The sequence below is a fragment of the Panthera pardus genome, unplaced genomic scaffold, assembly GCF_024362965.1.
Source record: "Panthera pardus isolate Hobbes unplaced genomic scaffold, ASM2436296v1 HiC_scaffold_1, whole genome shotgun sequence".
NCBI lineage: Eukaryota > Metazoa > Chordata > Mammalia > Carnivora > Felidae > Panthera > Panthera pardus.
The window spans coordinates 73253319-73277424 of NW_026526654.1; the positions used below are offsets into that span (position 1 = coordinate 73253319).

General features: G+C 43.2%; 1 protein-coding gene across 2 annotated transcripts in view; it reads left to right on the forward strand.

Annotated features, from left to right (window-relative positions):
* Window positions 1–21386: 21386 nt before the first annotated feature.
* The window catches only part of LHFPL6 (LHFPL tetraspan subfamily member 6), a 249889-nt gene continuing 247169 nt past the window's right edge, over window positions 21387–24106 (forward strand). The window contains exons 1-2 of one of the 2 annotated variants that reach the window (XM_019447688.2): window positions 21387–21739; window positions 23261–23829. In XM_019447688.2, the coding sequence (XP_019303233.1) occupies window positions 23445–23829 (385 nt within the window). In that variant the 5' untranslated portion in view covers window positions 21387–21739; window positions 23261–23444. The remainder of the gene's footprint in view (window positions 21740–23260; window positions 23830–24106) is intronic. The other variant, XM_019447687.2, reaches the window with a different exon arrangement.

Sequence of the window (24106 nt, forward strand, 5' to 3'; positions counted from 1 at the left end):
GTGAAGTCCCAGCATCTTGGTGTGAGGGGCCTGATAAAGTATGGGCCGTGTATTATTGAGCCCAACCATATACTCTTTCTGAAACAGCAAAAACAGTGTGCTCTAATAATTGCAGATTAGAGAAAACAGATTTCTCTTTAATCAAGACGAGATGATCCCAAAGCCTAATTAACAAATTATTGAACAAAAAGTGTCCAGATCCTGCAACCCCAGGCAGGGGCCCCAAACCAGACCCATCTCTCTTTGGGCCCTCAGAAGTGATTGTATATATACATTATATATGTATAAATGATTATATAAGGGAGAAAAGTACCAGGTTGTTCCAAAAGTGGGAAAGATTGTGTGGGGGGAGGGGGAAATGCATAGAAAATAAAAGGCTTCACTAAAAATAAACAACAGTATGTATTCTTATTTCTATAAAATTATGACTGTGTGGGTAGACAAATGGGAGATAAAAGTTCCAGCTCTAGCTATCAACTTATAGAAAATCCCATGACAAATTACCAAATAAAAATTAGATTTTAAAGTTTATAGAGTGTATCACATAATGGGTAAATGCAAATAACGAAACAAAAAAGAGAAACCAGAGATATTTGTGTGTAAATGACCATATTCGCCTGTTTACCTAGGAGAAGATATAAAAGGGTACCTACTGGTCTATTAAAAACGGATAGGTGCGCCTGGGTGGCTCAGTTGGTTGAGCAACCGACTTTGGCTCAGGTCATGATCTCGCAGTTCGTGGGTTTGAGCCCCACATAGGGCTCTGTGCTGACAGCTCAGAGCCTGGAGCCTGCTTTGGATTCTGTCTCTCTCTCTCTCTCTCTCTCTCTCTCTCTCTCTCTGCCCCTCCCTTGCTTGCACTTTGTCTCTCTCTCTCTCTCTCTCTCTCTCTCTCTTTCAAAGATAAATAAACATTAAAAAATTGTTTAATTAAAAAAAAAAGAATACCCCAGGAGACTAGGAAGATGGGAAAGTTATTCACGTTTCCTGTACACATCTTTGTATTACTTCACTTATACAATATAGATACACAACAATTTTTTTCACATGTAAAACTTTTGTTAAAGTACAACCCAGAAAACAGCTCATAGCTTGAGTATTCAGCTCAATGGATTATGACAAAATGAACACAAGCATGTAACTGCCACACGTGAAGGAAAAAAAATTATTGCTATCTCAGAAGTCTTCCCCAAACCTTCCAGTCACAACCTCCAGGACCTCTATCTCTTTCGATCGCCATCTATCTCTGTAAATTGGTTCTGTCTGCTTTTCAATCTAGTGTAAATGAAACCATACACTATATATTTTCTGTATCTGGATGCGGTCATTTAACCTTATGTTGTGAGATTCATCCATGCTGCTTTACGTAATGGTGGTTTATTCCTTTTCATTCACTTATATTCTGTATATAAGAATATATTCTCACCGTAATTCACTTATATTCTCTACTATTGATGGACACTTAAGTTGCTCACAATCTTGAGATAGTCAGGGTAATAGGAATACCGCCACAGAAACTCTGGTGCATTTTGATGGATACACACTCTATCCCTTTGTGTGTATCCAGGTTCTGTTGGCAGTGAGCAACCTTGAGGGATGAGGTAATGTTCTGGACAAAGTTCAGTCTTGCTTAATGTTTGCTATATAATAGGTTCCCCAAGTTCAGGGTTTCTCTCTGTGTTTCAATCCACTGCACAGGTGCCATCTGGGCCCTCTGTGCTGCCTCCGTGGGGCTTTGGGGGAAAGGGGGGCAGACACAAAGGATGTTCATGCTGCATCCTGTGGCATGAGTAATAAATTACTTTGTCTCTGACCCAGAGGTCTTCTGTCTTCTGTCAGTGTCAGTGAAATATCAACAGGCCAACCTATCACTTGTAATAAAGTAAAATCAAATCCCAACGTGATACCCACCACATCAGATATTCCAGTGTCCATTTCCCACAAGCATAACCACAGTAACAACATCAAAATCAGGAAAGTGACGTTAAAATGTTACTGGCCACGTAAATGTACTGTTTATTCACCAGCAACAGCACCGAGTCCCTTGAGGACATCCACCAGTGCAGGGAGTAGGTGAAGTGGGTGAAGACTTTGGAAGACGCCCGTGGTGCTGGTGGGGAACAGGGGTGGCCCGGCCGCCTGCACCCTGGTGCAGCATTCCCTGGGTGGAGACAGAGGCCAAGACGCGCCGGCGCCGCCGCTCCGGCTCTAGCTCCAGCTCCAGCTCCGGGACACTGCGGGCCCCCCGGGACACCTGTGACGCGCGGCCTCGGGAGCTGGCGTGGAGAACCACACGCCTTCCACTCGCCGAGGTGGGAGATGGGACAGCACAGGTGTGCCAGCTGAGTCCGTCGGGACAGGTCGGCCCCAAGGCATCAGCGGCAGGGCCTGCTCCCCCCGAGGCCGCGGCGCGCCCTCTGCAGTCGGCTGGACCTTCAAGGCCTGCCCCGCGGCCCAGGAGGCGAGCTGGGAGGTGCCGGGTGCCTAGAGGGGGCGCAGGTGGAGGGCGGAGGACAGAGGAAAGGAAGGAAGTGCCTCTGGAGACCCGGCCAGCCCCGGGGACTGCGGACCCAGGTGACCACAGAGCCTCCCACTAACGGACGCTCAGCACAGGCTGTTACGAACTGTCCCAGACGCCACCAGCACCCCCTAGCTGGTTACTCTTCTGTCAGCGCTCTCCTAGCCCTTCAGGCAGTAAATTATTGGATGGTCTTGAAAGAGATCCTCAGATCCCATTCAAGTTGTAAAGACATAGTTTGGAATCACATCATGTCTTTATTCCCCCAGTCCCTTTGTTCTCTTCCACAGTTTCTCAACCTTTTCTAACTTGTATGACTTTGACACTTGAAGATTATAGGCCAGTTATATTATAGAATGCGTGTCAGTTTCACTTTCTGTTTTTCCTCATAATGAGACTCAGTGTGCATTCTTGGTAGGAATATCACTGTCGTTGACCTGTGTTCTAATTGCATCTCATCAGGTGATACAGAATTTTAATTGGTGCACATACTGCCAATGTTCATCTTGATCATTTGATTAAGGTGTTTTCAGAGAGGATTCTTCACGCAATGTTACACTTTCCTCAGTTCTATTTAGTAAATGTTTCATTGGGAAGTAATTTGTATATAATTTGACATATAAAAACTATGTATATATTCCACTTTTCATCAAACTTTAAACTTGTTTGTGTAGGACTTCAGGGTTTTCTATTTATTCAATGAGTCAGAATCCATTGCTGTTATTATTTATTTTAATGCTCAAATTTTCTCAGGGTTGCCCAGTGGGAGGCCATCCAAATTGGCTTCTGTTTCTGACACAACTCCATCAGAGTTTTTGCTTGCTTCCTGTCCTAATAATATATCCAGGCTTAGCTCATACTTTCCCTGCCTACATAGATATCTACATATCCATTTACATATTTTGAAAACCACGAGTTCACATCAGTCATTGTATTTCCAATCAACACCTCAGGAGTTATTTTAGCTTTCTTCCTTTCTTTGATAGCTCCCTTCTCAAACAGTAAGACACTTGGCATCCTTTATCCCTAATATATTTACTTATTTGTTCAATCTGTTCCATGTCACCTAGTAGAAACCAGGCAAGGGATTTAGGCAGTTCACAAAAGAGAATATCTAGTTGCCGAGAAGCATCAGAAAAGGCCCTCAACATCACTTGTAAACAGCAAATGCAAATTGAACCCACAATGAAATTTCACTACACACCCAGGTGAGTGAGGATAGAGAGCATAACATCACTTTATGCTAGTCAAGTATACATTACTACAACCATTTTGGAAAAGACTTTGGAATTCATTCCAAAGAGTAATGAGTAGTGGATCTTTGTAATGAATCAGACTGAAAACTACCTGAAAGTCCATCAGCTTCTGAATACATGAATAAATTGTGGTGTATTTATATAAGAAACATTTCCATTACACTGCAATAAAAAGGAACAAACTCCAAGAGATATCCAATAACATAGACGAATTTCACAAACATAGAATTGAGCAAAAAAAGATAGCCTTAAACGATGGCATCATACAAGGTTTTACAAAAGCTATACAGAACTAGATGCACCTGGGTGGCTCAGTCAGTTAACATCCCGCTCTTGACTTCTGCTCAAGTTATGAGATCGAGCCCTGTGTCCAGCTCCGTGCTGACAGTGTGGAGCCTGCTTCGGATTCTCTTTCTCTCTCTCTCTCTCTCTCCCTCTCTCCTGCCCCCCCTCTCAAAAATAAATAATCAAACTTAAAAAAAAAAAGACAGAACTAAATATTGTTGACAGAGGTGGTAAAAGTAAGTTAGAATAACTTGCAGAGATGAAGGAGAGAACTGTATTCAAGGAAGGAAAGGGGGCATTTCCAGAATGCCGAAATGTTCTATTCCTTGCAATCTTCTTTAGACATATTTTGTAATTTAAAAAGGTTCAAAATTGATTGGCCCTTCCTAGATGCAAATGAATGATGTAAGGTCTTATTGTATAGTATATTAGATTTACATTTTCAGTCAGGCTTTTAAGGCCTTTTAAATCAGTCCTAATTTATTTATCCAGTCTCATCCCTTGTTCCCTATGGTATGTATTCTATAAAGAACCAAGTCATTCCCAAAGAAAAATTGAGAAAAGTCAAGAACAAGCAATCCACAAAAGAAGACATACAATAAAAAACACTTTAAAAAATCAATCTCAGTGCAAATTAAGAAATGTAGACATTCAATATATATTCTTTCTTTATCGGATTGGCAAAATAATGATAACATCTGGTATGGTAAAGGTGAGGGGAAATAGGACCTCTCATTAAAATCTAGACAAGAAGAATAATGAAAGGAAAACAAAACAATTGGGTGATAAAGAAATCAGCTGAAAGCAATGAAGTGATGTTAGTTGAAAAATACACCCTAAGAACCAGAGGGGAGAAATCAAACTCAGTCAGTACTGGAAAAAAAAAATCGCTTGAGAGAAATACCCAGATCATGCAATCCAAACAATATATAAACCTCCATTTTTTTTCCAAAATCATCATTCTTTTCCCAAAATGCTTTGATGATGGTCAGTTCCCTCCTTGTTTGGCTCTAAAAATCTTTGCCAGGGAACAGAGTTTCCATAAAAGGAATTCAGAACAGAAAAATATTCTAATGATGAAGTTAATCCTTGAATAACTTGAGAATTATAGACAACTTTTCTGAAAGACTCAAATACTGCCTAGATTATTTCTTAAATCTACCAAACAGAAGTAATTAGAGAATCATTCAAGCACTTACGATGTGCATCAGAGAAGCACCTAGGTAAGAGTAGGTGGGAGAACAGAGGAAGATACTTCCAGTGAAGGAAATAATAGCATCATATCTACTCACAAAGGTAAATACAGGCAAAGCAATAACAAAAACTAGACTTTCCAGCCTTTCCAATTCTCTAATTCTAGTTTGGAGCTTCCTCTTTTTTCCCCTTTTATAAGTAAATTAAATGCCCTGAGGTAGGGCTGCTCCCATAGTGCTCGACCCTTCTCAGGGAAATCCAGCCCCTCCCACATCCCATTCTGAGTGGCCATTTCTCATTTTTTCAAGTTCCTTCTGCTGAAATCCTAATGGATTGACGTTATCCCTCTCACTGGATGCATCTTAACCAGGACTCTGTGACTAACCAAGAGTTAGTTACAGAATATTGAGACGGAATATTGCTCTTTAGCTGTCGGAGAGATACATATGGCGGGGCTTTCGTATGAGCGACATCTATGAACTTCACCTACAAGTAATCATCTTCAACATCTTGTCATCTGGAAACCGGAAACTAATCAAGGAAAAAAAAAAAAACATTCCATCAAAGAGAGACAGTCTCCATCTTTCTGTCTGGGGATTTATGAAAAGAACAATGATTGCTCATTGGAACTATCATTAGAAGTCAAAGTCAAGGACTGCTCAAAATCAAGTCGTGAAGTAGTTTTATTTTTAGAACCTAACACAGCTTTCAGTTCATTCCTTTCTTGGGTGGCTTGTTCCTTTGATCTGATATGCTCTCTTCAGTTTCTTCCTATCCTCACACCTTACCTATCCAGTAGTTTAAAAGGATGCCAATGCTATCATCTATGTTAAGGTTGACATCACTAATAATAATCTAATATGTCACTTTCTAAGAGATATTTGCATTTTAAATAGAGAGAACACTTTTTTTTTTTTAATTCGGAAGAAGGATGTTCAGCACTGGAATTGCTGAGATCGGCTCGAGGCTGGAGAACAAAAGTCTCTTCTCAAAAACTCTCAAAGCAGGTTTATTTTGATACTAGTCTTGACACATTATTTAAATCAGAGGCTGCAGATTGGCACACATGGGCCAAATTTGGGCCGTGTACATCTCCCTTAGCCAGCACAGAATTTTAACTAAATCCAAGCCCAAACCTAACATTTTAAAATTTGAATTTCCTTGGGGGTCCTGGGTGGCTCAGTCAGTTCAGTGACCGACTTCGGCTCAGGTCAGCCTCATGATTTCAAGGTTCGAGTCAGGCTCTGGGCTCTGTGCTGACAGCTCTGGGGCCTGCTTCGGATTCTGTGTCTCCCTCTTACTCTGCCCCTCCCCAACTGATGCTCTGTCTCTCTCTCTGAAAAATAAATAAGCATTAAAAAAATTTTAAATTCAAATTCCCAGCTTCTCTTGGAAAAAAAAAAAAGAAGAAGAAAAAGAAAAGAGGGTGTTTATAAAAACTGTCTTTAAATTTCCACAAGGCAACAGTCGTTTGGAACAAAACAGTCCTACCCCTCTAAACAGGCCATGAACTTTCCTGTTTGCCATAATACACGTCACACCCTTGTTCCCATACAAATGCTGAGGTCAACTGTCACTATTCATCATGGGGCACCATGTTGCTTACAGTAGAAAAACATCAGTTTTCGTGGGATTTCCAAAAGTAGAAAAATAAGAGACAGAGAGGGCCACTTGACTTTTCCCATATTCAGGCCTACTTTACCCATTTAGACTCATTTGCAGGCCTCTGCAGACATTTGAGTTTGAGATTTTTAACTTAAGTAATTTAACATGCCTAGCCACATTCGACCAAAAAAAAAAAAAAAGCGGGGCGGGGGGGTGTTGAGAAATAAACATACTGGATAGAAAAAAGTGTAAGAAAAGAAGAGGTGAGAGAGTCATGTTATCTATAGCAAAAATATGAATGTATATTTCTAATATTTATGCTCTCCCCTCCCCCCACTGGAAAAAAGAAAAAGAAGCCGTAAAAATGCTACAGAAGTTCAGAGGTGAAGGCAAGTGCTCCCTGTGGGAGGGGAGCCTGGAAGAAGGACTCACAAAGTAATTCTTGAGCCAAGCCTTAAAGGATAGGAGGGATTTTTCTTGGCAGAGAGTTTTATTACTTCATGATGAAGCCTGGGAATAAATATTAGAACTTTGACTTATTCTTTCCCATTTCCATTTTTTTTTTTCTTATGGCATTCATTACAATTACAAAAGTCCTCACACAAAAGGGGCAGGATACCATGGACACATTAACACCCAACAATATTGTGTTAATCAGTCACACCCAATGGAATCACCTCAATTAGAATTTCAAGCTAACAAACTTGTAGGGTGTAGAAAGAGTCCCTTGGGTGGGTCCTGGCATTGCTTTCTTCTCCCTCTGTGACTTTACTCAGGATGAAACTTCTCTGAGTCTTGGCTTCCTCGTCTATACGTTGGAGATGGAAAAATTTCATCTTGCCTGTCTTGCAGAGCTGCTCTGGGAGGGTAAAGGAAAGTATATGAAAATCCATTTCCATGTGCGACGTGTTCTTCAAGCACGAGGTGTGATCCTGCAGAGTGTCCAGCATAGAAATGGATGCACAGAAAGTACACGAGATTTTTTTTTAAATAAACTTTTTGTTTTGGGATACTTGAAAATGTATAGAAAATTTGCAAAGAGAGTACAGAGTATTCCCATATACCCCTCAACCGGTTTCAGTTTTCCACTAACGTTTTCATCTTACGTTACTGTGGCACATTTGTCAAAAGTAAGAAACCAACATGGGTGCCTTACTACGAACTAAACCCCAGATTAATTTAGATTTCTGCTGATGCCCCTTTTCTCTTCAGGATCCCTCCCAGGAACCCATACTGACTTAGTCATTGTGTCTCTTTAGTCTCCTCTGGTCTTTGACAATTACTCAGTCTTCCATTGTTTTTTATAACCTTGACGGTTTTAAGGAGTATTAATTGGGTATTTTGTAGAATTTTCCCCAATCTGGGTTAGTCTGTTGTGATTAGACTGGGATTGTGGATTTTTGGAGAGAGCACATAGAGGTGACACTCCCTTTCCTCACATCATGTCAGGGGTATCTGGTATCCACACATCACTGGTAATGTTCACCTTGGTCACCCAAATACGGTGTCGTCCACCAGCCGTCTCCCATTGTAAGTTACCATTTTTTCCTTTCTGTACTCTGTCTCTGAGCCACTGAGTCCAGCCCTCCCTCACAAGAGTGGAGGAAGGGAAAAATTCCACTCCTGCATAGGGGTGGGGTGTGTCTATGTATATTCTTTGTAATTCTTAAGGAAACTTACTATTTTTTAAATCATCAAATAACAGAAACAATATTGATTGATGTGAGGTTCATTTTTTATTTCCTGCACACTTAACCTCTGGTAAGATTAGACTTTAAAGCCAACTGGCAGATAATGGGTGAGGTCATGAAGAGTTACCAAAGACCTACAAAATCCACAAACCAGAAAATAAGCCATTTTATGCCTGAGAGTTAATTATAATTCTGGCCACGTCAGGGCCAAAGAGCCAGAGCTTTCTCCTGTGGTAACCCATACTCTTGGGTCACCGGTAGATGTCACTATTGAGTAACAACCATGCAGTTTCCAGCTTACCGGGCTTTTGTCTAAACAGTAAACTGGCTGTGTGCTCTACCCATTGTTTTAATTATGCCATAGAAAGATATTTTTAAATTTTAATAATAAAATTTATTTGGTTTCTTAAAACTGGTCAAGATACAATGGTGTCTGGGTGTTTCTACAGGAATTCTAAAGTCTGAAGTCTGTCTTTGTGGAAACCATCTCTTCCTGTGTTTGTACTCAGATATCCATCTCCATTGTCACAATGGTCAACAATGTAAAGAATGAGCATAGCAGAGATATTTTCGCAAACGAATATGCTTTGTATTTTACCCACGAAGGTCATTACTTGTTGTTAGCTAGAACTGATGTAAATCAGGGAGGGGTATACCACGTATGAGCTGATGTTGTTTAATAAGGACTTCGGGATTATTAACGTGTCTTCCCTACAGAACCACCCCTACAGTACTTTCATGTATATGTCCCTGCTGTATTGTCAAGAAAGACTCAGAGATGGGGAGGGAAAAAAGGAAAGAAAGAAGGGGGAGGGCATAGCGTAGAACCTGATTAGAGGAAAGAGAATATTAGAGGAAATATTAGAATTAGAGGAATTAGAGGAAAGCCAGCACAGAAGCTGGCTTTGGGGGGCTTTAGCCTCAAATTTCCTGAGTTCAGGATAAATGTGCAGTTCTACAACATCCCCAGTATTCAGTTTTCATTAATTTAATGTATCAAAGTAGCAAACATTATTGCCATTGGAAAACTGTTTTGGGCTACCATTTTGTGGGTATTTTATATAGCATACTGAATTGAATTTTATATAGCATCAAAGTTGGGGCACCTTCTGATAATTTTATTTATATGGAAAACTTGGTCAGAATCTGTCTTCTCTTTTGAAAGAAATTGTGGCAAACATAACAGATTGCATATTGAATAATCAGTTCTAAAAAAGAAAGCTCACTTTAATTTTTATATAGCAATTTATCTTAAAAAGGCAGACCTTTTTTTGTAGGTTTGAATGTGTTGGGTTATTTGTTACTAAGTGAATTCTAAGATGATAGGAAAGAAAATTCACTAAAATAATAGTTTCAATCGCTTCTATTTATTGAGCAGTTACTATATACTTGGCGCTGTGGTAAATATTTTATCTATATTATCTCATTTAATCTTTAGAATAACACTATGGGAAGATCTTATTATCTCCATATTACAGTTAAACAAATGGAGTTTTAGATAGGCTAAGTAAATTATTTTTCCAAGGTGAGAAAACCAGTTAAGTGGCGAAGCCCAGAATCTGCCTGCTCTAAACCATAATGGTCCTTCCTCCCTATAAGAGGTATTTTTATGGCTAAATCAAATTCAGATCAATCCTATCTTGGTGACAGCAAGTCATTATGCTATATCTTATACTTCTCTTTACCTTTATTATATATCAACCTTTAATCCAAATAACTCTGGAAAATATCTAGACCAAAACCAAAACCAAACTAAAACCAAAACCGAAAACAACGAAAAACCTTTTCTCGTTAATGTAAAAAAAGAAAGGCAATTGGATTTTCAGTACATTATTCTTCGTTATGACCCCTAAAAGGGTCTTGATCTTTGCACGGTCCTTGGCAAACTAATCGTGCACTGAAATTCATCTTCAAAAGGTAGGCCAGACTTTTATTGTAGGTTTAAACATGCTGCATTTTTTGTTACTTAATGAATTCTAAGACAGCAGAAGAGAAATTCTGCAGAATCTGTCTAGGGAAAAGAAATGGTTCAAAACTGATGGCTTAGATTAATTTATCACATCAGAAAGCTTGACATCAGGTTGCTCTGTCATTATCCAGCACTGGTTAGTGCAACAGAATTGTTTCGAAGGCCTAAAGGTGTAAATTTTTATATAAGAACAGGAAAAAGAAAAGTTAATTCCTGGCAAAATGATGCATCTTTTCACCTGTATACCTGCTGAGGTTTGTTGAATCCTCGACAAGCTTACCTCATATAGTTTCAGCTAACATGTTACAGCAGGGCATTTCCAGATACTGGCCTGATTGGCTACTGGTAATCGTGTTCTCAGTTTCATTACAAAATCGTGCCATTTTTGGGGGGGGGGGCAAGAAAACAATAGGATGATCAGATCCCTCATTTTACATTGTTATTTGTCCAAGGTCAAGCACCAGTTTAACAGCTAAACTGAGCCCAGAACTGGGTGTTCCTGATTTCTACCCCCTCGAAGTTTCTGCCTCTCCCTTTTCTGCTTCTTTACAGACAAAAATGAAGGTTAGGAATATCAGTCAAAAACCAGATGTTTATTCTCTGTCTCTTCTGTTGAACTCAAAGGCTCCTGTGAATCAAGGAAGCAGGTCTTTTCCTTTCTTCACTACACCATAATTATTTGTTTTCTAAGCAACACTCGGGATCAAATAAGACTTACAACACTTTTGGGTCCAAAGCAGGTGGTAAGTGAAGGCTTAAAATTTAACGGTAAGTACATTATATGTAATTTCTGATTAGGCATGATGGCAATGAAAGAAACAATAGCCATAAATGTAAAAACAAAGGATGAAGAAAAATAATTAAACTAGCAGGGAGTTTATAGCAAAGATAGACCTCGGGCTTCTTTTGGTCTCTTGCCATTTTCATTGTACCTATAACTAAACCAAGTCAGCTCCCATGTCAATGTGTTAGGAGTGGAGACACTGGGATGCTAATCATTTTCTAACAGGAAAGTCAGACAAGGTTGGGCTACAATCTAATTTGCGCATAAATACCTTAGAAGAAAAACTACTGAAGGTCCTGTGTCTGGTTTGCTGTCTTTCCACCACTAGGAGGCCTCTAGGATAAAGAAACAAATCCTTAACATTCGGGAAAATCACATTGTAACACAAGCACTACTATTAATTCAAGATCTACCCCTAACTGGAATAGATAAGTTGATTGATTCATTTCACCTCAGGCAAGTGGTCAGATGACAGAGAATAGCCTTATTAGGCAAAGCCAAAGCTTTGGTAAGTGGGCTGTGAGAGAGAGCTGATATCTGGGTCTTAGTCTTGTCAAGATTCTGACTCTGAACTTGAACCCAGGTCTTTGGCTTCCTAGTTAGTGTTGCAGCTGGACACTGTGGGTTTTGATTTTGATAGTTTTAAGCTGGCTCTGATTCCTCTTGAAAAAGATACGTATATTTTTTTAAGGCAGCGGGGTGGTGTACCTTATATATTCTTTCTTAAACCACTAACATGGGCTTTTTATTTTAATATTTTGGCTCAAAGCATCTCGAAGATGATATGGAGCTCATGCTAAATGGGTAAAAAGTTGTGTTTAAAGAAATGTCCTTTGGAACAGAGTCTATTAATATATTTTAAATAAACTTGTTTTATTTTTTAAAAAGCAGACTGAGGTTTGAGCCAATGACCACCTTGAGGAAAGCAGCACATATCTAAGTCCCTGAGCAAGAGAAGGTTTTTTTTTTTTTAATCAGATACCAGGGAGGAGGGATTATTACAGCTCCTCTGTACTAACACAGAGGGATTAATACAAGAGTTCAAAAAAAGTTTAGGTGGGGAGGAAGGGGCAAAGGAAAGGAAGTCCAGGAAAAGGGACCCAATTGGCAATGACAGATGGCTGTAGTTAGTAAGAAGGTAGCAATGTCCCCAGCAGGGAGTTCTAGAATTAGGAGGCCCAATATTTCATTTTACGTGAATTGTTTTGCCTTGCTAAAATGGAACCCTCCTCTCTGGTCCTCCTTGAAGCCCTTCAAAACACTGCCACCTAGAGGAGTTAAAGAAGGGGTTTTGTTTTGTTTTGTTTTGTTTTGTTTTGTTTTGTTGTTTTACCACTTGGGGTTACAGAGAATCCTGGGGAGAGACAGGGGTGAGACCCACAGCTTTAGCAAGAAGAGACCAGAGTTGCCCCAAGCAATTTGCAGAAATGTAGCGGCCTCACTGGATGTGCCTTTGAGCTATTACAGAAGCGTTCAACAGAAAGTTGACCCCAGAACACTACAAGGGAAGAGAAAAGAATCTAGTAGAACTTCAGACCAGATCTGGGTTGCTTTCTACAATGTTCCTGACATGCAGATATGCTCTTTGATGTACATTTATTGTGTTGCGGTTCACGAATTTTTGAAACACATGTTCCATTCAGGGATAAATCCTACCCTTCCTTACTCTGTTCTGAAATATGTTCTTTTTAAGCAGCTTTATCCAGTGGGTTAGATCTAGTTATTTTGTGTTTCAGAGAACTCGTTCAGTTGATAATTGCCTTATACGTCTATTAAACGTTTTAAGTATATAATTACTCCAGGTTATTTGAGGTAGATTAGGAAATACAGATAAGCCAAAAGAAAAACATCTCTCGGTCTTACCACATTTTAATTTTACTAATTTATAAATAACTGCATGTTTAAATTACACAGTAAAAACTTTACCAGCACCAATCAAGGAGTGGGCTGACTTGATTAATATATTTGTAGGTATCTAAGGATTTCACATTCTGGGCTTTTAGCTGTTGTTGAATGGAAATGGATCCGAAGGACATCCTGTAGTTTAGCGCCTTAAAAAAAACAGAGTAATGTAGTCTTTTTTGATGATGTGATGATGTTGTGCCAATTATGATATCAAGTATTTTTTACCAAGTGCTTATTCAGCACTGTTCTGAGAGAGGGGTCCCCCACCCTAAGTAGCATGAGATGGCTGAAAACATGACACCTGACACTGGACAGATGAGCTGACAGCAGTTTATTGGTCACACATACTCACAGCCTGGGAAGGGTGGCTCCTGTACAGAAGGCAGGGCCACACTTGGGCGGCGCTGGGGAAGCAGACTGAACCAGCAGGGGCAGTGGGAGGCAAGGTTTGTAGTAATGAGAGGAGGAAGTGCCCCCTCGGTTCCCACAGTAGGATGGGATTGACTTGTTTGAATAATTGTGTGGGCTGGAAGGGAACGAAACCCATCGGGCTCAGACCCGGATGAGGTGTAGCTGATGTGGCAAACGGGGAAGCTAGGCAGGTGAGCACATTTCCTTCTGGGCGGGGGGCCCGTCTGGCAAGAGTACAGGACTCACAGCTAGGCCTTCGGGGCCTTCTGAGGTTCAAAGATGCCAAGGCAGCCCATGAAATTTTAGGCCCGACGAGGTAAGCACCTGCTATGTGCTTAGCAGGATGAGTAAGGCGGCTTTTAAAGAGCTAACAATCAAGTTTGGAATACACATCCACAACCAAATAATTACAATGCACTGTTGTAAGCTCTATGGAAGAGGTATCCATCGATTAGAAGTATAGGGGAAGGACTGGCTAATTGCTTGGGGCACTTGGAAAAGGCATCATATCAAACAGCAGTTTTGTTTGTTTTTTTCTTAAGTTTACTTATTCAATTTTCGAGAGAAAGGGAGAGAGAGAGAGAGAGAGAGAGAGAGAGAGAGAGAACGCACATACAAGCAGCAGAGGGACACAGAGAAGGAGAGACAGAATCCCAAGCAGGCTCTGCACCATCAGAGCGGAGCCCAAGGCAGGGCTTGAACCCACGAACTGTGAGATCAAGACCTGAGCTGAGATCAAGAGTCGGACACTCAACCAACTGCGCCACCTACGTGCCCCTCAAACATCAGTTATTATACCAGGTTGTTACCATAGAAGCTGACAGAGGGCTGGGAAACAGCTTCTCATTTCCCTGCACATAGTGAATGTCCCTTTGACTGCTAATGTTTCCAAGTGGACATGTCTTTTTCATGGCATACTAATCCCCATGTAGTAACAATTGAGCCACTAGACCCATATTTTCCCATCCCTCACCAGACATGGCAAGTACCCTGTGTCTGTGCCTTCAAGGTAGAAGACACAGAAGTGCTATTTATCCCTCTCTCCCTGGAAACAAAGCAAAACAAACAAAAAACAAAACAGAACAGTTGTCTTCTCTCTCTCCGTCTTGGTCTGTCCCTGCCTCTGTTCATCTCCTCCCCCATCCCCGTCTGTTTCACGTCTCCTCCTCCCTTTCCTCCTCCTTCCCTCCCCCAGCTTCTTCCTCTCTCTCCTCCTCCTTGCTCCCTGCTGTTATCACCCCACCCCCTCTTCTAGTGTCTGTCTGCTGAAATGGCTGATGCTGTATACTGCTCTTAATTCTCTTTTTGTTCTTGTATCTTCTGCTTCTTGTCACCTAGCCCATGCTTTTTAGCTTTTAAGCCACAAAGACATTGATCTTTGGAAGCCATACGTAGCCAAGGAGCATTCTCTTTTCATCCACACATGCGCTCTAGTTGGCAAGTCAACCAAACACAACCTTTGACAGCTCAACTCAATGCTAACTGCTGGAGGTCAGTTCCCGTCTTTTCTCCCGACCCCGTTAGTACAGGCTTGGTGTTGCGGCCGTATCGGTCACAAAATAGTAATATTTAATTAATATTTCAACATGTTTCCATCCAGTTTGTGGTAGTAAACTTACTATCTCTGATGGGGGCCAATAAATAGTGCTTCTCTTCCCCAGATGCAATCTGGACAAATTGAGAGGGAAAAATGGCAGATGGAGATCAAAATATCATGGTTATTACTGACAGAGGCTAATGTAGAAGATGTAGCTTAGTGAGGGGCAAACGGGTCTGCTAACCGGGCCCCAGGGTTTGGCAGATTTACTGGCTCTCTCAGGCGTGGCCTCTGGACAGTCCTGCCCTGTAATGGGAGATTCACTCCAAGAGAAGGGCAGTTATCCTAGTGCTTAAACGGGGTTTCCCCTGGAGCCTCCAATTACCCCAGCTGCTCAGATGTGTGGAGAGAGACCAGGTGCATTTAAGAAAAATTTCTCCTAAGGAAAACCAGAGAATTGGGAAAAAGCATTTCTCCTCTACCATTTCACAATGGCTGTAATATGAAATTATGTACTTCAGAAAAACCAGTGTTTGTTAGCCCCTCTTAGTATTATAACACTAAATTAACTGTTTAAGTTTTAGATCATTCTATTAGCATATTCAGTATTTGCAGTGCATCTTAGTTTGGTGAAGGGAGGATTTACAATTTTAAAATACTGTTGAAACACATCTTTGTGAATTGTCTCAGGAGTTATGACTGATTGGTAGCAAATATTATTACAAAAAAATTCTTATCTCTTTTTATAGAACTCATTATACCTATCTTTCTACATAGTCTGGGAAAATTAAAAAAAAAAAATGTAAAACATAGTCATAACACTGAAAAAGCCTGAGATGATTTTTGACATGAAAAGAAAAAAGAATTTAAAAGTAGCAAAAGCATGACACCGATTCAATATTAAACATAATTATGTATTAGTTTAAAATGCTACCTGGGTCATTTAACAAAATATATATATATAGTGTATTATGGACATTTTCCATTTTGATGGCCTAATGTGAAATATTTGCTACGTTAAATGCAATTTAACACTTCACATTTTTTTGCCTCTTATGAATAAGTTATTGATTTAAAATTTGTATGCTGCTTTAATTCATGAAAGAATAATACGGAGAAATGATAGGGCACTTTACATTGCCAAAGTAGTTTGCAAACTTTAAATGAATAATGCAGACAGCACCCCTGGGAACAGGCCATGGGCTCTATGCACCTTATTTCCATGAGAGTTTCTGGGGAACAGAGTCACACAAATCACTGTATTCAGAAATTGTAACATAACTGCGCATACACAGTTTCTACAGGGAGAAGGGGGCCTTGAGTGTATCAAACACATGACAGAAAGCTCATAGAAAATGAAATGGGCACCCGTCCTAGAGTAGGATCTTAGGGCAGCTCTGGTAAATGTATGCATAAACATGTTCGCCAGAGAAAGGGCATTCCAAAAGCAACACATGATCTCACTCAGAGACTACTTGAAATGGAGACCAGAAAACCCGAGAGCTCACTGGTCCTGTGAGATTTTTTTCCCTCATTATAAGATGCACACAATGCAGTAAAATACGGAAGCAACACCCATTTAAATTTGTCTTTAGAAGAGATTCCCGAAGGGAAAGAGGTAGCTCAGGAATGAACAAAGGAAGGAAATGGCAAAAAGGACGAACTACCATGGTCTCCAATTATCTGTTTTACACCCTGTGTCCTGAGAACTCATGAGTTCTGCATCTCGCAAGGTACTTCACTGCATGTGTGGAGGAGCAAATGATATATTCTGATGGAGAACTGATAAGCTCCAGGCCAGGAGCAGTTAAAAGAAAAGTCCCTCTTCTCCGGGCTCTATTTGGAGCCTCACTTGTATTATTATCCGCCGCTTCTCCTTCTCACCTCATACCTTCCTGCATCTCATTCTTGCTGGCCCGTGTTCAGACACGCTTCTTGTGGCAGTCATTTTATAATGCTGAGAATTTGTCTTTTTTAATTCCTCAAAGTTACGACTTTAAGGGGGGGGGGGGGTGGTATTTTGTAAGCTATTTTCACCACGGTTCCTGTTTCTCTTGCCAGATTTTAAGAAGGGTCCATCCACCTTCGCCAATGCACACTACAGACGATGAATGCCCACCGTAGCCACCCTTTGCTAGAGAAAGAATTCTCCCCTGGTGCTATTCTGTCCTCTCTGCTCTGCTTAGTGCCTCCTCGCTCTGTGTCTAATCCGCTTTCCTGGGGTGCTGGCCCCCGGGGTGCTGCAAGAGAGCAGGTAGTTTCAATAGTCTAGCGGGCACGTAGCCATTGCCAGTAACAGGGACTTAAACAGCTGGGGCTTATTGTTCTCACCCAGAAGATGTCTGAGGATAACACAGCAGCTTAGTGAAAATACCTGGGATCTAGACTCTTAGCGCCATTTTATTCTACTGTTCTTAGTGTGTTGGCTTTTGTCATCATGCACGTCACTCCCTGGCCAAAGAACGGCTTCTGTGATTCCAGTGCCATCCCATAAGTTTTCTAGGCTGGGAGAAACAGCAAGCGGTCACGAGGGCGCCTGTACCTCTCCTCTCTCATCTCATTGGCCAGCACTGTCACGTGACCACTCAAGCTTCCAGGTGAGGCCAGGGAATGGAGATTTTAGCTGCTTCTAGTGGAGAGAAAGATATAAAAGAACAGGGGATGGAAATGGACATTGTGTCAGCCACACTGTGGTTTTTATAACAAACGTGGAAGAAGTCCCTTTCCAACCTCTCCCCAATGGTCAGAGGTGATTGAGCCCATGCTGTTTCCTATGTTCCACGATCATACTCTTCCCCTAATTTTACATAGCACCCCCTGTTAGTTTAAAAATCATATATGCGGGCGCCTGGGTGGCTCAGTCGGTTAAGCATCCAACTTCGGCTTAGCTCGTGATCTCCCAGTTCATGAGTTTGAGCCCCAGACTATGCTGACAGCTCAGAGCCTGGAGCCTGTCTCCCTCTCTCTCTGCCCCTCCCTCCTTGTGCTCTCTCTCTGTCTTTCTCAAAAACAAATAAAAACACTAAAAAATTAAAAAAAAATAGAAATCAGATATGCACTCTGTAGGCTGCACTGGAACAAGGATAATAATCACAACGGTATTGATGTGTTCACTAATTGCCTCAGTTAATGTTCAGTTATTGAGTATTTATCTTTAACTGCCGAGCGCTGGGATACAATGCTGTGTTTCCTGTCATTGAGCATATGTCTTATCTACACAGTGCTTGATCGATTAGGAATGCTTTTAGCTACTAAAAGAAGATTCAAGCAACAGTGATTTACCCCATATTAAGAACCTGTAATTTACTCTTAAAATATTCAAAAGGAGGTGTAATTCAAAAGGATGGTGTCTCTGTGATTCCCCTCATTGTTGTAAGAAGGCTGCCACAGCTCCAAACATCTCATCCTTCAAGAATGTGTCCAAGACAGCCATTCTCTTTTATCAGGGGACACAATCTTCCCTGAAGGCCTCCTCAGCAGACTTACTGGGTAGAAGGGTCATACAGTCACCACCAGGTTTAAGGGCGGCTGGAAGGGAGGTGCTTCCCTAGTGAACAAGGAGAAGGAGTTGGGAATTAATCCCGGGTAGCGAACCAAGTGTGTTGTCATGGATGCTTTACAGCTTCCTACATGCTTTTTATATTCATGATTTCATCTTATGACTCGATGGGACTACAGTCCAAACATACTAGAAACTCAAACCTGGAATCAGAGGTCCAAGCAGTATCTGCTATGTGGGAACTTCTGGCTGGGAAATAATTTAAAGATCCTTTGAAGGTGCAAATTTAATACTAGGGTTTTAAAGATATTATAACGCATTTTGCCTATAAAGTATATATACAGGAACCCAATGAGTGATTTGGAGGATTTTATAGTTTGGGAAGATAATTACACAGTGGGATGAGAAGAGAAATCAGGATACATGGGTTCTAGCCTCAGCTTTTGGTAACGCACCGGAAGGATGCTGAGCCTCTGCTTCCTCATCTGTAAAAAGTACTTGAACAAAATTAGGTGACTCCTAGGATCTTCTCAAATACATGAATACTTCTATAATCATGATGCTAGAAGTCATCAGTTAGAAGAATGTTAGAAACCATCTATTACAATGTCTTTTTACAAATGAGAGAACTCAGGCTCAGAAAGGTTACCATTTGTCCAGATTCATTCATCTAAGTTAGAACTTTGAGTCCTAGTATATGACATACTATACTTCCACAAATAATTGATATTACATCCTAATAGAGTTTTTAAAGATTCGACCTCTTCCTCTATCTTCTTTTTCCTTTTGGGCAGACTCTTTTCAATAGCACTATACTCTATTTAATAGAATGCAGATAATGAGATACTTTAAAGCCCACCTTTTGGCTGAAAGGTCTTGGGCAAAGTTCTTGACCTCTCTGTAAAATAATAGCTACACCTTCTTCATAGTTTTTTTTTTTTTTTCTGCTTCTTTTTTTGAGGACTAAAGAAATCTACTAAGAAAAGTTAGCGTCGTGATTGACACAGCAAGAATGTAATCCCAGCTATCCATCTCAGTGCTTAAAACTCCTCCAGGCTTCAGAAATGTCCTGGACCAATTTCCCCAGTAGGTTGTGTGGAGGGTGAGTCCAAATCTTGTGACTAGAATTTGATCTTTATACAGTTCTATCTTTTGCCTTTACATTCTATAGATCTGAAGTCTCTGGGTAATAGCCAAGGGCGTAACTGGAAGCCAAACCCATCATTTGGGCCATCACGGAGCTCAGTAACCAGTGATTTGTTTGAGACCATTCAAATCACTTGAATCAGGGTTCTGAATCTGGGCTTCATGCATGGACCACAGGGGAACAGGGAATTACCTGACATTTCACTGAAACAGGTTTTTTTTAACCTCAGCACTATTTATTCATGTTTTGGGCCAGGTAATTCTGAAGGGCTGACCTGTGCTTTGTAGGGTTTAGCAGCATCCCTGGCCTCTACCCACTAGATGCCAGTAGCACCTCTCTCCTCCTGATAATCCAAACATCTCCAGACCTTGCCAAGTGTCCCTGGGGTGTGTGTGGTGGGGTGGGGGTGGGGGGCGGGTGGGGGGGTGGGGGGGTGGTAATCTCCCTTCTCCCCCTTGAGAACCGCTGAGATGAAGTTTAATACGTGTATTTTTTTTCTGAAAGGCTTATCAGTCTCACCATATTCTGAAAAAGTCCTGTTATGACCTCAAAAAGGTTGGAACCAGTTACCCAAATCCTTTCAATATGATAATGAGAGAGCACATATCTCCAGCTGTAGTTGTGGGGGAAATGTACACCATTATGGCTAACTAAAATGATGCAGTTTGAAAATTTACTATGAAATATTATACATACCTACCCATTTGTAACTTTCAACTACTTTGAAAAAGCACTTCACAGACTGTATCTGGGGAAGTATCTGCTTCCAACACTGCTATTCCCAGATGGCGGGATTCTTAAAATACTGTCTTCCGCAGAGGCTCCCACAGTCCTCTACTGAATGTAGCTCTAAACTTCCAAAGGGGTAAACGCCGATGACAAGCATAACAAGAAATCTGATGGTGGTATTGATCATAAGAATGATTGGATGGAGAGATGGAAGGGAAGGGAAGGGAAGGAGGGGGAGAAGGGAGGGAGAGCGAGCCAGAGAGAATACAATGCCTTGAAGGAGGCTCCCAAAGAAGGTTTCTCGGGGGGAGAGGCTCGCGCTGGAAGTCCCCCCTCCCCCCCCCCTCCCGCCCCTCCCCGCCCTGCCGCGCCTTCTCCCTGGCTTGTCTGGAAAGACTCTTTGCCAGGCAGAATCCCCCAGCCTTGCGCTTCCCGCTCTTATGTCTCAGGCTCGCGTCCACACTGGCCTTGTTCACCCTTTCCAAAGTGACCACATCCCAAGAGTCTCCTCAAAGCTCCAAAGGGTCCCTTTACCCAGTTTTAAGGCCCCCCTTCTCCACCTCCGGCAGGAAACGGGAGTTTAAACCTCAATCCCCAAAGGCAACCAGGGAACGTGTCTGGTCTTCCGTGGCGCCTCCGGAGCACCGAGAAAACCAGCAACTTTGTCCCCTACTCCTGGGTCTGTGTGTCTCCACCCCCTCCCCATTTGCAGGAGTCGCCACGAGGGGAGGGCGGGGGGGAGGCGCGGGAGTGGTCCCAGGGGCGGGCGGGGTCTCGCGAGTTCCCCGCCGGCAGCGCCGCGTCCGCGTTCCGCCGGCCGTGGGTCTCCGGGCGCGAGGGGAGGGGACAGGAGAAAGAGGAGGGCCGGGCCGCCGAGGGGAGGAGGCGGTGCGTGCCTCGCCTGCCAAAGGGAGCCCTGTTCCTCTGCGTGCAAGCACGGGCTCCCCGCGCGTGGCCACCGCGCACCGCCCCAGCCGCCGCCGGAGAGCGCGGGCAGCAGGGGGGGCTCCGCGGCCGGCGGCGCAGCCCTGCCTTCGGGAGACCCTCCGCCTCCGGCCGGACGCCGCTCTCCGCCCCGAGGCGGGCCCGGGGTGGCTGCGGCTGCCGGGGACCGCGGCGGGGAGGGAGGACGCTCTTCTGTACCGTGGATGTTCCGCCCGCGGAAGACAGCAAGTTGTGCGCACGCCCCGGCCGCCGCCCGCCCGCCGTGTGAGTAGGGAGCGCCGGCCGCCCGGCGCCGCGGGCTCCGCTCTCTCCCCGCGCCCCTTCGTCCCCGGCCGCCGGAGTCGGGCTGCTCCGGGCGCCGGACTTCCTGAGCCCCGCGGCGCGGTCGGCGTCCGCTGTCGGCGGCCGCCTCCGGGGGGTGCTGCCTGCCCGTGCTTTTCCCCTCCCTTGGCGCGGGCCGGCTGCAAGATGCCCCTCTCCTCCTTCGGGGCTCGGGGGTCATCGGGTGTCGTCCAGGCTGGGGTGGGTGGGTGGCGGGGTGGGTGAGGCCACTGCAGGGGGCCGCCTGTGGGCTCGTCTTGGCCTCCCCTCGGGGCGCCTCGCCTCAGCTCCAGAAGAGGGCCCTCCTGCCCCCAGGCAGCCCCCCACACTCGTCGCCCCCAGCCTCAGGGCCCGGGCAGACCAAGTTCAGCCGCTGACGCTGACGCTGACCGCAATTGACAAGATTAACAACCAAAAAAAAGTAGTTGAAGTTCCCCGGGAGTGACACACGACTGGAAATGGGGTGGCGTGTGGAGAGGAAGCGGTAGGGGTGGGGGCTGGGGGAAGGGGAGAGGTGAGGGAGAGGGGATTTGCTGTGGACCCTGAAGGCTGGAGTTCAGGGTTCTGGGAATGGAACTGTAGGGCGCATGGGCTCTGTGCTTCTGTATTCCCTTCTTTATGGAAAGTGTGGGAAACCGTTCAAGAACTCCTTTTGAAAGGAAGGGAGGGGTGGAAAGTCAATGCGCGTGGAACTGTTTGAATGGCTGGGGTTCCATGTAGAAGACTGGGAAGTATGGATTACTTTTCAGATTAGACAGTGACAATCATTCAGTGGGAGAGACGGTCCCAGCCATTGTGTCGGAACCAGTGAATCAGAAGGAAGTCACACACAGGCTTTCTTTCATTTACACTAGGAGAAAGAAGGTGGTTAAGACTGAAGGGATTCACAAATACTACGGACTGAGTACAGGACGTGCCTAATAGTTGCATCCAGTCTGTGTGCCTAGACAGTCTGTAATATTTGTTGAGTTTATAGTGCTCTGCAATTGTGAAAATTATCCTAATAATTTTGTTCGGGCTCATGCAGAGTTAATGCACCTAAAGGGACACGGAAAAGTTGCTCCAAATTATAAGCATGAACTTGCAAGCCAGATAAACCATGGTACGGTTCACTTTGTTTTAATATTTGGAATTATGTTTACTGCCAGTAAAAATGCTACATTACTTTTACTGCGAGTATGTGAAATGAATTCACTGGCTTGGCAAATAGAAGCCATGGATTTCTTTAAGTAAATAGCTGTCAGAGTTAATTTGGGAGCATTTATAGGAGATAAAGACATGAACAAGCTTTGAGCTAGTTTGACAAAACTTGAATTTTAGAAGCGTTTATAGAATCAGTTCTTCCCACTTTTTGCAGTGTTGAGCCAAGTTTGAATGTTTATTAACTAGGTTGTAGACCAACTGAGCTGGTGTTTCACTTCCCTGAAAACATTTAACTTTTAATGTTTCTTATTGTTTTGCCAGGGACCATCATCCTTACTACAGAGGATGGGAAGTTGACGGCCAGTAAGACTGAAGATTCACTGTGTTGCTAGACGTGTTACAGAACGTGGATTGCCTGCCATTCCCTGGTGGTCTCACGCCTTCACTCACTCCTGCAGTCCCAGAGTAGTTGCTTTGGGTCCTCGCTGCCCTATCTGTTGCAAAGATGGCATCCAGCCTGACTTGTACTGGGGTGATCTGGGCTTTGCTCTCCTTTCTTTGTGCTGCCACCTCCTGCGTGGGGTTCTTTATGCCTTACTGGCTCTGGGGATCACAGCTGGGCAAGCCTGTGTCCTTCGGTACTTTCCGGAGATGCTCCTACCCTGTGCATGATGAAAGCCGGCAGATGATGGTGATGGTGGAGGAATGTGGGCGCTACGCCTCCTTCCAGGGCATCCCCAGTGCAGAATGGAGGATCTGTACCGTCGTGACAGGCCTGGGTTGTGGCCTCCTCCTCTTGGTGGCTCTCACCGCCCTCATGGGTTGCTGTGTGTCAGAGCTCATCTCCAGGACAGTGGGAAGAGTGGCTGGAGGAATTCAGTTTCTGGGAGGTAAGTGGCTTGTTCAATTTGACTCATTTCCCGGAATCCCAAAGCAATACTGAAAATCGTGTTGCAGTTGTCTACTGAAGTCCTGATAATTGGCACATGGAATGCTCTGGAGAAATAGGCGTGGGATGGCTTTGGTGATAGACTGCCGAAGTCAAAGATTTTTACTGGAATTGCTTTCCACCTTCGAGAGCTCTGAATTTCTGTACATCCTTAGGCATATATACATCATTGGCCCACTAAGTACAACCTATATGAGGCAGTAACATCGGGATTGTTT